Below are 15,716 nucleotides of genomic sequence, written 5' to 3'. Positions count from 1 at the left end.
AACTCCGGACAGAAGAAAAAGAGCCGGAACGGCGAGTGAGTCACTGGCGTGGGCGGGCCGGCCAGACAGGCCAGACAGTGGCAGACTCGGTGGCCTGATCAGCCCCGTCTGGGAAATCCTCCCAAACCTTCGCCTCAGGCAACGACGCTTCTCGAAGGCTGACGTTGTTTCTGGCCGCCGTTCCTGTGGATGCTTTCTTTTCTTTTTGGATTTCGATTTTTTTCCTCCTTCCATGATTTTCGGTCGTGCTCTTTTTTGCTCCTTAATTTTCCGTACGTCCCAATTTTCCCCTCTGACGGCGGAGCGGGCATATCTACAAATTTGCAGCCAAGTCCTCCTCGGATCCTGAGGGTGCTTCTCCCCCACACACACGCGACACAATTTCCTGCTTCCCAGTCTTTCCCATTGTTTGAGGGTTCATTCCGTGCCCCATTCAGGACCAATTCCCGTCAACCCCATTGGTCGACAAAAGTACCTATTCCCGAACAAGCCAAGGGTGGACCGGATCGGCACTAACCCGCTTTGGGCCCGACCAGCGATACAGATCACTTTCCCGTCGGCTCTGAAATACCCAGAGATCCCCAGCAATCCCTCCAGTCTCAGCCTCAGTGATTTTTTTTTCTCCTTGATTGTCAGCCACGGGCTTGTTGCCATTTCCCCCCTCTCATCCCCTCCTTCTTTCTACCCGCGCGTTCTTTTGGCGACCTGCTGTCGTCAAATGAACCTGCATCTTTATTATTATTTTGATTGCAAGGTATGCTTCCCAGGGCGCTCTCGGGTGCAAGGCACACAAATCTCCGACCAACATCACTGACCTGTTCCCCAGCATTGCCTCTTCCCTCTGAAGAGGTTACCCGCTAGATAAATGGTCTTCAAGCCGTTTACCCACCTCGCGCGTCAGAGTTTCACCAAGGCCTTCACTCATGGCTATGCTCAATCCGTAGTCGCGGCCTCGCAGTCCTCGTACGCGTCGACCACCACCTTCAACCAACTCGCCAACCAACCTGCCGCCAAACTCTCTCGGACCGCTCTCCAGAATGTGTTCCAGCCATCGAGCTCATCGGGAGCGGGTGCCAAAGCCAGCCAGGGCACTTCCGGCTCGGGCGACTTGGGCTTAGCCGCCTACTATGCTGCCTGGCAACATGCTCAGCAGACGGGCGATGACAGCGACTGGAAGCAATTGCAGCTGAAACGGAAGGTCGGCTGGAAGCCTCCTTTGACCGAAGATGGCGCCAAATCCAAGGACGCGGACAGCCTGCCCTCGTCCGAAAACAACTTCCACAATTCGCCCCATATCACCAAAGCGTCGGCCAACGCCGATGTCAGTGCCAAGGTCGAAGAAGCTGTAGCCCGGGAGATCCAGATCCAGGAAGAGCAGGCTCAGGCCGAGGAGGCGTCCGAGGCAAAGGAGAGCTCGGAGACGGAGGCGTTCCCTGAGTTGCCCCCCGATGTCGCCGCGGTCGCTGATGCCACCACGGAGCAATCTCGCCTTGCTTCCGAGCATATCACCGAATTGGCCTCGAGCAAGAAATACGCCGAGATTCCCGGTGCGTTTGCTGCGGTTCTCCGCGATGGTCTGACGCCTACGGTTGATGCTTACAATGCCCTTCTGGAATCGGCCATCCAGCTTCATGGCGATACCGCCCAGGCGATCCAGAAGGCGCTGGATGTCTACTCGGACATGCTCCGTCGCAGGGTCGTTCCCAACGAGCAGACCTATCAGACCCTGGTTCAGCTTTTCGTGGTCCGTGCCGAGGAGGCCATCAAGTCCAAGAGTCTGCTGGAGCAGGAGCGTGTCCGCTACGGTGGCATGGAAGAGCCCGGCAAATTCATGTTGCACTCCAGCGAACTGGAGCGGGCGATTCTCGCCGAGGACCACTCCCTGGCGATCGCCCTCAAGTTGTTCAACACCGCCGCCACCCGTCACGCCGATCTTGTCTTCCCTCTAGACACCTACCGGTACTTGATCACGGCATGCGCGACCGAGGGCCAAGTGGAAGATATGGTCCGAGTGTACGCTCACATGGAGTCCCACAAGGTGACCCCGCACGCCTCGATTTTTCCGTCAATGATTGACGCCTTTGCCTCCACCGGAGATCTGCAGAGTGCCGTGGAGTGTTACAACGAGTACAAGGGTCTGGCGGTTTCGGACGATAGCGGAACCTTCTGCATCGTGCAGCGGTTGGACGGCCAGGTCTATGCGGCCCTGGTCCGGGCGTACCTGGTCTGCGGGAAGGAACAGCAAGCTTTGCGTTTCCTGGACCGGATCGGGGCGTCGTTCGACGAGGTGACGGAGAACCGCGAGGTGCGCCAGACGGCGGTCGAGTCGGTGGTGGTGCAGGACGGGCTTGTCCGGCATGCGCTCAAGTCGGGCGAGCACGGGCGGGCGTTGGAGCAGGCCAAGACCCGGTTGCGCGATGGGGCGCTGGATCATGCCATGTCCCAGATCTGCATTGCCGCGGCGGATGCGGGTAATCTGCAGACGGCTTCCGAAGCATACGATGCTCTCCCCACCGACATGGCCGTCCGTCAGAGGCCCGCCGTGTCCATGCTCGCCTTACATGTGCGTCAGGGCAATGTGTCAGCTGCCCGGGCCGTGTGGCTCACCCTGAGCACCGCCGGTCAGGCAACACCGGACATGGTCCAGCCGACGGCCATGTACGCCGTGGCCTTGTTGAAGAGTGGCCAGATCGAGGACGCTCTCGTCCAGGCTCGCAATATGTTTGCCCGCGTCCGCAACTCTTCTGCCTCCGACAACCACTCGACTCTGAACCCCGTCCGTGAACAGATCAACGAAAGCCTGCACCTCCTCGGTCGCGTTCTTGTCCAGACTGCGGCCGTCCTGTCTCCCCAAGCTGCCATGTCCCTCCTGTGGTCCATGGTCGAGAATGGGGGTCTGATCTCTCCCGTCGCCGAACATGTCGTCGCCAGCCTGGGTCCTATTGGCATCTCCCAGCTGAACGCCCGCGATCTCATGCTGGCCCTCCAGGTCCAGGCGGGCATGCTGGTCAACCACAGCGCCATGTTTGACGTCGCTCACCCGATCCGTTTCTCCCACATGCTGGACATTGCTCTGGCGACCGGGCTGCCGATGGACGCCGTCACCACTCGCCTCGTCGACCAGGCGGTGGGCAAGTTGTTCAACAGCCGGCCCGACATGGTCAAGCGGTGGCACGATCATCTGGCCCTGACGTCCAGTCCTTCCTCCTTCGTGAGCGGCCGTCACTCCCCCAGCTCCGACATGTCCACGATGAGCCCCGTGTCCAGCGAAGAGTCCTTTGACCCCTACGCCTATGCCACCGACTTCCGCGGATCGTCGATGATCGCCGACGAGTTGGAGAGCACCAGCGGCAAGCCGGAGGCTCATCTGAATGACGCGCTGTCCCGGGTCCGCAACATGCGCCGCAATGGCCGTCACCCGCGCTACATCACGTATGCTAAGATGATCACCGCCGCTACCAAGTGCAACCGGGTCGATCTGGGTTATGAGATCCTCAGCATGGCCCGACGCGATGTGCCTCTTCTTCCGCAGTACAACGCCGTCAAGTACGGCTGGGTCTCGATCCTGGATGCCATGGTCGCGTCGTGCCTGACCCTGGGTGACCGCAGTCAAGCCTCCAAGTTCCACCAGGAGCTGCTGGAGCTGGGCTCGGCTCCCTCGGCCAACACGTTCGGTCTCTACATCACCACCCTCAAGGAATCCACCAAGACGTTCGACGAAGCGACCGAGGCTTTGAAGATCTTCCACCGCGCCGTGGCCGAGGGAGTGGAGCCGACTTCCTTCCTGTACAACGCCCTCATTGGCAAGCTGGGCAAGGCCCGTCGGATTGACGACTGTCTGCTGTACTTTGCCGAGATGCGCGCCAACGGGGTTCGCCCGACCAGCGTCACCTACGGAACGATCGTCAACGCCCTGTGCCGGGTCAGCGACGAGCGGTTCGCCGAGGAGATGTTCGAGGAGATGGAGTCGATGCCCAACTACAAGCCTCGTCCTGCCCCGTACAACTCAATGATCCAGTACTTTCTCAACACCAAGCGGGACCGCAGCAAGGTCCTGGCCTACTACGAGCGCATGCTGACTCGGAACATCCAACCCACGATGCACACCTACAAGCTTCTCATTGACGCCCACGCCTCTCTGGAGCCGGTGGACATGCCGGCGGCGGAGAAGGTGCTGGAGACCATCAAGGCTGCTGGTCAGCGACCCGACGCGGTGCACTACGCCTCCCTGATCCACGCCAAGGGGTGTGCGATGCACGACATGGAAGCCGCCCATGACGTATTCAAGTCGGTTGCCTCGAACGGCAAGGTGCGTATGCAGCCCTGCCTGTACCAGGCCCTCCTGGAGGCCATGGTGGCGAACCACCAGGTGTCCCAGACGGAGGAGATTGTGCGGGACATGTCCCGCCGGGGGGTGGAGATGACGGCCTACATTGCCAACACCCTCATCCACGGATGGGCCACGGCGGGCAACGTCGTCCAGGCCAAGAACGTGTATGACAGCATTGGCCTGGACAAGCGGGAGCCCAGCACATACGAGGCCATGACGCGGGCCTTCCTGGCGGTGAACGACCGGGAGGGTGCGTCGCGCACGGTGCAGGAGATGCTCTCTCGGGGCTATCCTGCGGCGGTGGCCAGCAAGATTGCCGACCTGGTTGGCATCGGAGCTGCGGTGGCTGCCTTGTAGGCGCGCCGTGGCAACGACCAACCCACAAAAGTTGCCTTCCTTCTTGATTTCACCGGATTTCCAAACCTTATGGATGCCACCTATTCGGATTTTAATTCTCCAGGGCTGGACCCCTGCTTGTTCGGCTTTCCAGCCCCGGTCTGCGCATCGGCATTGGGGGGCAACTGGTTGCTTTGGATTGCATTGCATTTAGCGTATGGCAGGCGTTTGACGGGCATTTGGAATGGCTGTATATACCATGGTGTGATTTTGGTTTGATTTGTGGCGATAGACCCTCTCATCTCTTTAGTCGAGTCAATGGACTTGCATATATGTTCTCGTTCCATATCATATCTGTAAATGTAAAGTGTAGATGGAGATGGCTGTAGATGTGGAAGGAGTGACGTCTGGCGCGCAGGCCCGCCCGGCGACCCCGCCGCCCTCCGCATGGCTTCCGAGCTGACCTCCGTCGTGCCACCTGCCTCGTCGTCTGCCTGAATGGAGTCAATTGGCATCGTACTGCTCTAGTCGATGCATCCATACCGTCTGCGTCTGTCGTCTCATCGATTCCTCCATCCCTTTCAATCTGTCGCCCGGCACCGCCCCCGCAACTCGTGGCGAGCCTTTACGATGACTCCAACGCTGACCGACGGGGACTCTGCGAAGCACCCCAAGAAGCTGATCTGTATGTCGTCGCACTATCCAAAGCACAAGATGCTGCTAACACAGCTTAGTCGCTCCTGGGGACATCCAGGCCACTCCCGAATCTAAAGCCACTCCCCCGCCGACCCTCGATTCGAACGCACCAGCGCCCGCCGCAGAAGACCTCCGCTCGAACGCCTCGACGCCCGATTCCGCGGCCGAAAATGAGATCGTCTCCCACCCAGCACGCGCTCACCAGTTCGTGAGCAACCCTCCGCTCACCATCTCCCAGATGCATCCGACCAACCCCCTTCACCAATTCCACTCCTGGTTCCGCGATCCCCGACTACTGCCCTCGTCCGCCCCCGAGACCTGCACCCTCGCCACGGCTAGCATGCCGACGGGCCGTGTCAGCGCCCGTGTCGTATACCTCAAGGAACTGGACGAGCGCGGCTGGGTGGTGTACAGTAACTGGGGCAGTCGCGAAGGCAAAGGCGGCCAGGTGTTTGGCAATCATGCGGACGGCGAGGACACACTGAGCGCCATGCCAGAGCCCGGGCAAGACGAGAGTCTCCAGGAAGGTCTGCAGCAGGGCAACAAGTGGGCGGCGCTGACGTTCTGCTGGTCGAATCTGGAACGTCAGGTGCGCATCGAGGGGCTGGTCGAGCCCCTCAGTCGCGAGGAGAGTGAGGTGTACTGGCAGACGCGGGAACGGGGCAGTCAGATCGGTGCCTGGGCTAGCTGGCAGAGCAAGGTGCTGTGGTCCATGGAGCCGGAGATCCTGATTGACCGGCGACGGAAGAGTCTGGATCCAACCATGTGCGCGCAGATTCCGAAGGATGTGGATGAGACGGATATTGATGATGGTCGGGCGCTGCTGGAGAAGCGGGTGCGGGAGATGGAGGAACGGTTTGCGGGGGTCGAGCAGATTCCTTTGCCTCCGTATTGGGGTGGCGTGCGCTTGGTGCCAGAGTCCGTGGAGTTCTGGCAGGGCCGACGCAGTCGTTTGCATGATCGGTTCCGGTATGTGAGGGTGCATGCTGAGGATGAGTCGGCGTATAGATGGCGGATCCAGCGGTTGTCGCCGTGATGACTACAAATGTAGACGAGCTGATACCAGCTGATGCCAGCTGATACCAGCTTAAGAGTGATGATACCGTGAATGTCAAGACTATTTTTATACTACTACATACCTTTTTATACTTTCGTATGTTTGATATATGCCATTATTCACAACCGCATACGTACTTGGCACGGCACCTCCTTATCGATACGACCCCTTCTCCCAACCACAACCTATCTTCTACTACACTACACTACACTACACTACACTACATTACACTCCATCCCATCCCCACTATAAAGTACTATATATCCCCAACTCAATAAACCAACCTGATACAAAGACAATGCCCCAACTCCCCCCCGATACTCACTCCAAACCTCCCTCCCGCTGGCTCATCCTCGCCATCTCCAGCGGCGCCTTTGCAGCCCTGAACGGTCTCTTTGCGAAACTGTAATCCCCCCCCTCCCCCCAGAACCCTTCACTACTTCCCCTATTCCCTCCTACCTACATAGGATTACATACATACATAAACAATAGCTAAAAGGTATGCAGAACAACCGACACCAACACCACCGCCCTCGCATCCACCATCTTACATTTCTTCGGTGCGGCCAGTTCCACGGAGCACCCGTTTATGGTCTTGGTGATTAGGGGGGTATGTTTCTCCCTTCACTTACCTTTCCCTTTTCCTTTTCCTCTCCTATCTGTCTACGACCTAACACATCCAGATCTGTCTCGCCCTCAACATCATCTGCAACATAATCATGTGGGCCCTCTTCACGCGCGCCCTGACCGCCTCCCCCTCCACCACGAAAGTATCCATCACCAACACGGCGGCGAATTTCCTCGTCACGGCCGTGCTGGGTATGGGGGTGTTTGGGGAGAGAGTGGGTGGGTTGTGGTGGGTGGGGGCGGGGATGATGGGTGCGGGGTGTGTGATTGTGGGGTTGAGGGAGCAATAACTATCTTTTTAATTCTATGGGGGTTGAGTGGTGGTGGTGGTGGTGGTAGTGGGAATGGGAATGGGATGGGATGGGGAGTATGCTAGGTAGGGACTAGGGAGGTAGGATGGTAGGATGGTATATGTATGTACATTGTGAATTGGTATCAATGCTATCTATCGATTTAGCGATATATGTATGGGATGGGATGTATATATGGTGTGAAGGAAGTATCTAGCGTTCCTCTAATTCCACCATCGCCTCGTCATCATCGACTTCGTTTCGTACACTCGGTGCAGGTCTCGGGGTGGGTTCGCGCTCCGGCACCACTACCTGCTCTCGTGTTCGCTGCCATGGGAGCATCGAGCCGATCCGCTGCATCAGATGCCATAGACGTTCCTCTAACGTGTCACTGCTTCGACCGTTTTGTCCCCCCAAAGATAGCTGGGGTGGACTTGTGGCCGCCAGGGCCTGTTCCTCGGCTTCCACCTTGAATTGGTATTTCAGGCAGTCTTTAACTGTGACCAGTCCGGTTAGGCGACCGCGGTGCTCGACGAGGATGACTCGCGGGCCCATCTTCTTGAAGATTTCCATCACCGTCTCCAAGGCTAGACGAGGGTGCACGGTCAGCGGTGTGTGGTCCGCGTAGCGGCTAAAGTCCACATAACTGGCCCCTGTGTTGGTTTGGATGTCGTCGAAGGTCTCCGGGTGGAGATAGGATGTAGATGATGCTCGGCGCGCGACTGATGCCTCGGCAGCTTCTCGGGTGAAGATGCATTTGGCGGAGGGCGATAATAGCCCCTCGGCTTTGGCTCGGTTGATCGCGTATCGCAGCTCGGTGCGGCCGATGTATCCGACGAGCGTCTTTCTCGTCCGGTCTTCGACAATGGGGAAGCCTTGGAACTTGTTGTCACTTAACAGGTGCTCGGCTTCGCGAACGGGAAAGCCGGACGCAGGGAGCGACACCGGGTCGGATGTCATGGCTTGGGAGACAGGTACGTTGAAGACATGGTCCTCTTTGTTGTCCAAGAAGGGGAATCCGTTGGACCAGATCATGCGATCTGCAATACCCCCCTTGCCAAAGCAGTCACTGACGGCCTTGGTGACTCCGACGACGATCTGGTTATTCGGTCAGTGAGTGATGTTGTAACGGGCGTGAGATGACCCACCATGGTTGGAAGAATATAATTTAGGGCTCCGGTCAGCTCGAACATAATGACCGTCACCGAGATGGTCAGATGCATGATGCCACTCAGAGCTGCGCCGGCCCCCAGAAAAGCATACGTTCCAGGCGTGATACACGGAATGTCGGGCTCGCATGACGCAAAGAATTTCGACTTCGGATACGCTTCGTGCAGTGCCTGGACAAGAATCCCGACAAACCGTCCAAACGATGCTCCAACGGCCATCGATGGCACGAAAATTCCAGCCGGAACCTTACAGCCATAGGATATGATGACCAGGAAGATGCGAAGGATGGTAGCCACGGCCAGCGACAGGACCATAGACCACCGGTTCTTAGATCTAAATTGGTGAGCACACGATGCGTCGATTCAGCAATGCAACTTACTGGCATAGGCCGTTATAATCATGCCCGCCTTCGCACTCGCGGAATAGAATCTCCATCATTTCGGTCATGTTAATCTTCAGGAACATATTCGGGTAGCATAGGATTGCAGTAACCCCAGCAAGCACAACCGATTCCATGACGGCATGCTGCGACAGGTACTTCTTCCTGAATGCCTGGACCCGAAGGTTCCACTTGATCACGAGTGCCCCGTATAGTCCACCAAAGACACCAATGAAGATGAAGAAGATCAGCTCGAAGAAATGCCAGGTGCGGTCGTATTGCACCTGGAACATGACCAGTTGCCCTGTCCGGAACGGATTCATCACCTGGAATGGTCAGCACAATACACTCAAGCAGTTGGTAGACATTACCGCCAGGATACCAGTCGCAACCAAAGCACAAAAGTAACTCCGCCACAATGTTTTAAGCGGAAAATAGGATGCAACTTCCTGCCTGCCCATCAGTAAGAGCTCACACACCCCGCCCAGCAATCCCTACCTCGAGAGAAAACAGCACTCCGCCGATGGGACTACCAAACGCGACAGCCACTCCTGCCGCTGCGGTGGCCGTCAAAACCTCCCTAGTCTTGGACGCATTCTGCTTGTATTTGCTGAAGAACCGCGAGATCACATTTCCGGTACACACAGCAAAATGTACACTGGGGCCCTCTTTGCCCACAGACAGACCGGATGCAATAGCCAACGGCAGCGCAATCGACTTGATCAGCAACGTCCATGCGCCCAGGAAACCCTTCATCACAAAACCCGCAATTATACATTTGATCTCGGAGATACCGGAGCCTGCGGCGTACGGCGCGAATGATTTGACCAAGCTGGCGGCGACGAAGGCAAACAGGACCTATCCGCGTCAGTCAATGTCATCCAGAACAAGGCAGGCAACCATACCGCATAGAAGATATAGATGAAGTAGTTCACGATCCAGTAGGAAGTCCAAGGTCTCCACTCAGGGCATCCTATAAACAAGACACATGAGCTCGGAGCCAACAATGTGACCCAACGACACCTCCGACATACCTCCTTCAGCACCCCAGCAGCAAAACTGCTCATTGAGGTAGAACGCCGTCGTACAGTGGCCCAACTTGACATCCGACAACCACTCCGTAATGATGTTCAAAAAAGCCGAGATCAACCCAATGGCCGCCCCGACAATTGTAATCACCAGCCACGCCTGTCCAGCATCGTAGGACTCGCGCACTTTGCGTCTCCACCCAAAAGTACCTTCCTGGTCCCAAAACCCAGAGCCATCCCGTCGCTTGGCTCTCCGACGGGCCTGCTCATGAACCGCATCCTGAACCCAGTCAATGGTTGTAAAATCCTCGTAGCGCTTGATTTCGCTGATCTCCTCGGTGATCGCGGGGGGCTGGCCATTATCCGGGGTCGGGCGCTCGCTGATCGGGGAGACAACAGATAAGCCGGAAGCCCTTCTCCAATTCCGGCGCTCAGGCAAGAGAGAGGGCGGTCGAGCCGAAGGGGACGAGGCAGGCATCGCGCTCATGACATAAGGTGACAGCGCGCGATGAGCATAGCTGAGACTGGCAAGGAGAGCTCCGGGCAGTTGGATCGGAGGTGACGATGATGGGATGCGCGGCCGCCCACGTGAGAGAAACGGACGGCGGTCCGCCTTCGGAGTCCCAAAACGAGGCTGAATAGAAGACAAGTCGCGAGCCGGACAATAGACGGGATCGGCGCGGACGGCGGAGTTGTAGATCGTAGGGATTCACGATTGGAGCTGGTGCTGGCGGGCTGGAGATCGCGTGATAGGCGTGCAGTCGCAGTTGGTAGACTCGCTCATCGATCCTCTTCCGAACCATTACTTTGCTTTACGCCACGCGCGGTGGATTTCGACACCGCACGCGCCGCATTTTCCTTCGTCACCATCACGCCCGGTTGCTTGGTCCCGGTTCCGCAAAATCGCTGTTGCTCCAGCCCGTCTGAATTATCCTTGTCTCTTTTCTTTCTTCTCTACACGCATAATCCACGGCGATACCGAGTCTTGCACGGCTGCCGCCCACGCGACGTCGCGATGCCTCCCAAGGACAAAGCTGCCCCGGAAGCATCTTCTTCCCAGGAGATCACCGGCCAGAGCGCTCTTCCGAGTATGTGAGAAACTTTTACGGGTGCTGTCATGGACTAACGCAATCTGAAGTCTCGCGAATCAAGAAAATTATCCAGCTCGATGACGATATCGTGCAATGTTCGAGCAACGCTACATTTGTGATCGCTATGGCCACGGTCCGTCTTTGACGCTTTCCCTTCTCTTATCTCGTTTGCAAGCGACTCGAGCTCACATATCTCTCGAAAACCAGGAACTATTCATTCAGTATCTTACCGAACAAGGGCATAACGTTGTCAAATCAGAACGAAAGCCGCGCAAGCTCATCCAATACAAAGACCTGGGTTAGTGGGCACCGGGTACAGACGGAAGAACAAGCAACTGACGGATGAATCTCAGCTACGGCCGTGTCGCGAATCGACAACCTCGAGTTCCTCTCCGACGTGATACCCAAGACCACGACCTATAAACAGTTCAAGGAAAAACGGGCCAAGGAGACCTCCAAGGAAGCCGGGCCTGAGAAGGGCCAGCGCACGTTAAACGGCAACTTACCCGCGGCAGCCGAGGATCAAGACGACACCGACACTCCGGATGGTCTCCAGTCAACGGAGGATAAGCCATCACGGGGTTCTCGACCCCCGACGGTGACGATGATGGTGGATCGCACAGTGGATGCATCTGCGGGAGACCAAGACGTCGAGATGACGGACCAGTGACTTGGTCAGACAAACAAATTGTGGAACTTAATTGCATGGAGGAGTTATTGGGGGTTCATTGCGTTTTCCTTCTACTGTTGGTAGTCAATTGGATGTCTCTGGGTCGATCGCATTGGGAATCGGATATGGATGGCATGCAGTGCAGCGGAACGGAACGGCAGGGGACGAGGAGAAACCGGCACGACACGACACATGGCGTCATGAGTATATATATGTTGTCTATGAATATGAAATGGATAATTTCTTCTTGTGAAAATGGCAGAGAGTCGAACACGGATCGTATCATTCTGGCAAGATAGATGGGATAAAGATGGTCATGAGTGGTAAGTATAGTTCACGATGTCAGGTGAGAGTCTGACTAAGACGGGACGGCGGGCCAATGAAACGCCCCGTGATTCCGATCGCTTGTCGTAGCGAAAGCTTTGGTTCGACTCTTTCCGTATGCCAGGCCTCCGACCTCAACCTCCAACTCTTGGGAAAATCAAATCCTCCCTCGTCCTTATCTCCTCCTCTCCACCCCCACACCCACCCCCTCTAGCGGTCGTCCTCTATTGCAATTGATTGCAATTGCCCGTCTCGCCATGTCTCTCTCCTCCGCTTCCAGCTCTCTCCTGCGCGCTTGCGCCCGGCAACAACTGCCCTCCTCTTCTCGCGCCGCCATCGCCTCCTGCCAGCAGCGGAGGGGAGTCGCTGATGCCTCCAAGTCCACCTTCGACAGCCCCTTCGGCAGCTCCAAGGACTACTCCTCCACCCTGAAGATTCCCGATTTCAGCAAATACAAGTCCAACAAGCCCCCCCGCTCCAACCAGGTCTTCTCTTACTTCATGGCCGGCTCCCTCGGTCTGGCCTCTGCCGTCGGTGCTAAGGCTACCGTCCAGGGTAGGTACCTCTGGAGATTTCAATTCTGCGCAACAAGATGAGGAATACAGGCGAAATTGGGAAACCGACGATGTCAGATCGGACAATTGGGGGATGGGCTATGCTTGACCGCTCGGGACAATTCGCTGATGTGGAATCTCTCTATCAATAGACTTCTTGGTCAACATGTCCGCCTCCGCCGACGTCCTCGCCCAGGCTAAGGTTGAGATCGGCCTCGGTGCCATCCCTGAGGGCAAGAACGTATGTCTCTTATCGCATCCCCAGCGAGTCTGATGACACCCCATCGCAGCTCGGTATCTAACCCGATCCCCCGAACAGGTCATCATCAAGTGGCGTGGTAAGCCCGTCTTCATCCGTCACCGCACCCAGGAGGAGATCGACGAGGCCCAGAAGACCGAATGGCAGTCTCTCCGTGACCCCCAGGCCGACGAGGACCGTGTCCAGAAGCCCGAGTGGCTTGTCATGCTTGGTACGTGATAAGCGATATCCCCCGATCTCCCGCTCGCCCAATGCTCCTATCCTAACGCCTCCCTGTCTAGGTGTCTGCACTCACCTTGGTTGTGTCCCCATCGGTGAATCTGGCGACTTTGGCGGCTGGTTCTGCCCCTGCCACGGTTCCCACTACGACATCTCCGGCCGTATAAGAAAGGGACCCGCTCCCCTGAACCTCGAGGTTCCTCAGTACAGCTTCCCCTCCGAGGAGACCCTCGTCATCGGTTAAACGATTTGAATTGTTTCGATCCAAGACCGCGGTTTGGGTGATGGCCGTAAAGAGCAGAAGTAGAAGGGGAGGGAGGAGGGAAAGGTTTGTGCTTTAGATGAAATCTCTCTCTCTGTCTGTCTTGTCAAGATTAAAGAGACCTTGTGTTTTTAATATGGACCCTGAAAAATGAGCCTCTTGTTCTATTACTTTTCAACCTTTTGCTCATAGAGCTTGTACCACTCACTCATTGTCTGCGGGGCCCATTTCATCTTCTGGGTATAGAATTCTGTCACTTGGCCTTTTCTGCTCTGTGATTTGTTTTCACGGGTCAGAGAACTGATTGATAGATGGGACATAGATGTGTATCTATCGTCTGTCTGTTTTGTATGTCGATTTTGAGTACATGTGTTTGCTACTGAGTTATGGCTGTGTTTATTTGTTTCGTATAGTATAGTACTATATTCATCATTACCGTTTCCTTTGTCATATCTTCCAATACAGTAACATACATTTATGTAGAGCGTATTACAAAGTCAAACTGGCACCGAGAGTCGAGGGTGATTTATTACGTCTATTGATACAACATACACGGTCCATTTTTAATATCGATGTCTTAGGCTGTATAGTTTCTTCTTTTGTACGTCTAAATATGAAGATTGATAATAATTACATTGGTTGATTGTTTGTTTGTCGGGCATCATATATGAATGGCTTATCACCGTTGGCGAATCAGTACCGTAGCCAGCACGCCAATGACCGCGGCGCCAGCAGCAGCGCCCTGGAGAGCAACGGTGGAGAGGTCCCGTTGCGTGATCACCACTTGGCGGTCACTGAAGAGGTCGTGGAGGTATAGACGCCAGCATTCGACAAGCGGGGGCACGCGGGAGAGGTGCAGCTTGCAATGGGCCCGGAGGTTGTCTAGGGTAGGTTTGCTGGTGAGGCTGGGTAGCGGTGGTGGGCTGGGGATCGGGTCTGAATCGATTATTTCGGACGGCTCGGCGCTCTCGATTAGAACGGTTTCCTCGGTGAGGGGTTCTGATTGTTCGGGGGTGGATTCGGATGGCTCCGCGGTCTCGGTGGTCTCGGAGGAGGTGGAGGGCGTAGTGGTGGAGGAGGAGGATGATTCCTGTGCCGAGTCATTCGGGACGGCGATGATCTGGACCGGACCAAGAGCCTTTTCCTTCTCGATGGCTTCGATGACCTTCTCCTCGAAGCCCTTGACGAGTCTCTTCCGGCGCCAGGGTTCCACGGCGATCTGAAAGATCAGGAATAGGAGGACGTTGACTCCCATTAGACCCCAGGTGCCCCATGTACTCATTTGGCGGATTTTGTCAGACCAGACTTGCTCCTCGTGATAGCGCGACAGAATGCTCTTGCTCAGTTGTGCGGCGGCCTCTTCGGCCTCGCGTTCGGCCTGCGTCAATGCTTCCTGTGCTTCGTGCTCGGCTACCTCGTTGGTGTGGTCGTTGCGGTAGAGGTGGGTGAATCTTTCCAGGTCGACGGGGGACCAGGCATGTTTGCGTTGGAGGAGCTCGTTGACTTCACGCTGGGAGGTCGATCGTCGGTTGATGGCGGCTGCGTAGGCATCTTTCGCGGTGCGGACTTGGAGACGGGCTGTGCGGAGTCTTTCCTCTGATTACCGGTTGATGGTTAGTGATGTTTGTCCTCGAAATGAGGGGTGAGGAGGATCGGAGCCCCGTACCTTGGGTGTGAATATCCTTCTTCAGCGTCTCAATCGCCGAATAGCCAGTCAAGTCGTTCAGTCGCTGGCCTGCCACGAAAATGTTGGATTGGAGGTTATCCATCATATCACTGAACTGCTTGGCGTATTGGGACCTGCGGTTCTCCAAGTAGGATGGAAGGCCTCCAGTTTCCGGTTTCTTCTCCGTATCGGCTTCCCTCTTCTCTTCTCGCTGCTGGCTCGGAGCACTCTCCGCTGCCTCCGTAGCAGGGGGAGTCGGAGTCGGTTGACTCCCCGCATCGATGTCTAGGCTCTGGTACCCTTCGGGGGGTACAGATGTGGGGGTTGGGGATGCATCTTCTTTTTGCTGCTCAGCAGTTTTCCCGTCTTTGAGGGGATCGGACGAGTAGAGCGAAGACTGGGTTCGGAACTGGCATTGGAGGCAGATGGAGAAGTTCCGCGGTGAAGGGTAAAGAGCCTTCGGGCCAACGGCGGGCAGAAGCGGCCGTCGTACCGGGCGAGTTGTTCGGGTGAGATTGAGGCTGGACTTGAAGGACTGCCTGAGCAGCAATGGCATGGACTGCATGGCCGTTGCTAAGGCCACTGGACGTCGAGCCGACGCTGGTTCGTGGTGGTGCTGGGTTATCGGGTGGGTTTAAGGCTGGTCGGCGCGGGAGAGAAGGCGGTCATGCGGAATCGCCGCGCTTCTGCGCGGTTCTGGTGGGTATTTTAGTAGCGCAACGTTGGGATTGCTTGTGTTGGAGCCAGGTAGTTGATAG

General features: G+C 56.4%; 7 protein-coding genes across 7 annotated transcripts; 5 read left to right on the top strand and 2 right to left on the bottom strand.

Moving 5' to 3' along the window:
- Positions 1 to 865: 865 nt before the first annotated feature.
- Positions 866 to 4,687, top strand: BO80DRAFT_416420 (pentatricopeptide repeat protein; the record flags this gene model as incomplete). Its single annotated transcript, XM_025718185.1, has 1 exon — positions 866 to 4,687. The coding sequence occupies one exon, from the start codon at positions 866 to 868 to the stop codon at positions 4,685 to 4,687; it is 3,822 nt and encodes a 1,273-aa protein (XP_025570983.1).
- Positions 4,688 to 5,061: 374 nt separating this feature from the next.
- BO80DRAFT_428940 (pyridoxamine-phosphate oxidase PDX3) lies at positions 5,062 to 6,496 on the top strand. The gene is made up of 2 exons (XM_025720358.1): positions 5,062 to 5,351; positions 5,401 to 6,496. The coding sequence occupies exons 1-2, from the start codon at positions 5,297 to 5,299 to the stop codon at positions 6,396 to 6,398; spliced, it is 1,053 nt and encodes a 350-aa protein (XP_025570982.1). The 5' UTR covers positions 5,062 to 5,296; the 3' UTR covers positions 6,399 to 6,496.
- A 123-nt stretch (positions 6,497 to 6,619) lies between these two features.
- On the top strand, positions 6,620 to 7,336 carry BO80DRAFT_468443 (uncharacterized protein; the record flags this gene model as incomplete). The annotated part of the gene is made up of 3 exons (XM_025722933.1): positions 6,620 to 6,824; positions 6,927 to 7,029; positions 7,103 to 7,336. Exons 1-3 carry the CDS (start codon positions 6,718 to 6,720, stop codon positions 7,334 to 7,336), a joined length of 444 nt encoding a protein of 147 aa, XP_025570981.1. The 5' UTR covers positions 6,620 to 6,717.
- A 104-nt stretch (positions 7,337 to 7,440) lies between these two features.
- BO80DRAFT_428939 (chloride channel protein) lies at positions 7,441 to 10,660 on the bottom strand. Its single transcript, XM_025720357.1, has 7 exons — positions 9,920 to 10,660; positions 9,791 to 9,858; positions 9,384 to 9,743; positions 9,257 to 9,334; positions 8,886 to 9,211; positions 8,485 to 8,839; positions 7,441 to 8,434 (listed from the first exon to the last, which is right to left on the bottom strand). Exons 1-7 carry the CDS (start codon positions 10,389 to 10,391, stop codon positions 7,550 to 7,552), a joined length of 2,544 nt encoding a protein of 847 aa, XP_025570980.1. The 5' UTR covers positions 10,392 to 10,660; the 3' UTR covers positions 7,441 to 7,549.
- Positions 10,605 to 11,933, top strand: BO80DRAFT_416408 (histone-fold domain-containing protein). The gene is made up of 4 exons (XM_025718184.1): positions 10,605 to 11,001; positions 11,052 to 11,137; positions 11,212 to 11,302; positions 11,358 to 11,933. The coding sequence occupies exons 1-4, from the start codon at positions 10,929 to 10,931 to the stop codon at positions 11,672 to 11,674; spliced, it is 567 nt and encodes a 188-aa protein (XP_025570979.1). The 5' UTR covers positions 10,605 to 10,928; the 3' UTR covers positions 11,675 to 11,933.
- A 15-nt stretch (positions 11,934 to 11,948) lies between these two features.
- Positions 11,949 to 13,742, top strand: rip1 (ubiquinol--cytochrome-c reductase catalytic subunit RIP1). The gene is made up of 5 exons (XM_025720356.1): positions 11,949 to 11,997; positions 12,050 to 12,553; positions 12,705 to 12,793; positions 12,872 to 13,022; positions 13,093 to 13,742. Exons 2-5 carry the CDS (start codon positions 12,256 to 12,258, stop codon positions 13,272 to 13,274), a joined length of 720 nt encoding a protein of 239 aa, XP_025570978.1. The 5' UTR covers positions 11,949 to 11,997; positions 12,050 to 12,255; the 3' UTR covers positions 13,275 to 13,742.
- A 129-nt stretch (positions 13,743 to 13,871) lies between these two features.
- she9 (putative mitochondrion biogenesis protein (She9)) lies at positions 13,872 to 15,597 on the bottom strand. The gene is made up of 2 exons (XM_025717180.1): positions 14,959 to 15,597; positions 13,872 to 14,888 (listed from the first exon to the last, which is right to left on the bottom strand). The coding sequence occupies exons 1-2, from the start codon at positions 15,521 to 15,523 to the stop codon at positions 13,972 to 13,974; spliced, it is 1,482 nt and encodes a 493-aa protein (XP_025570977.1). The 5' UTR covers positions 15,524 to 15,597; the 3' UTR covers positions 13,872 to 13,971.
- Positions 15,598 to 15,716: the final 119 nt, after the last annotated feature.

This window comes from Aspergillus ibericus (genome assembly GCF_003184845.1).
Source record: "Aspergillus ibericus CBS 121593 unplaced genomic scaffold BO80scaffold_54, whole genome shotgun sequence".
NCBI lineage: Eukaryota > Fungi > Ascomycota > Eurotiomycetes > Eurotiales > Aspergillaceae > Aspergillus > Aspergillus ibericus.
This window is presented reverse-complemented; position numbering and strand designations above follow the sequence as displayed.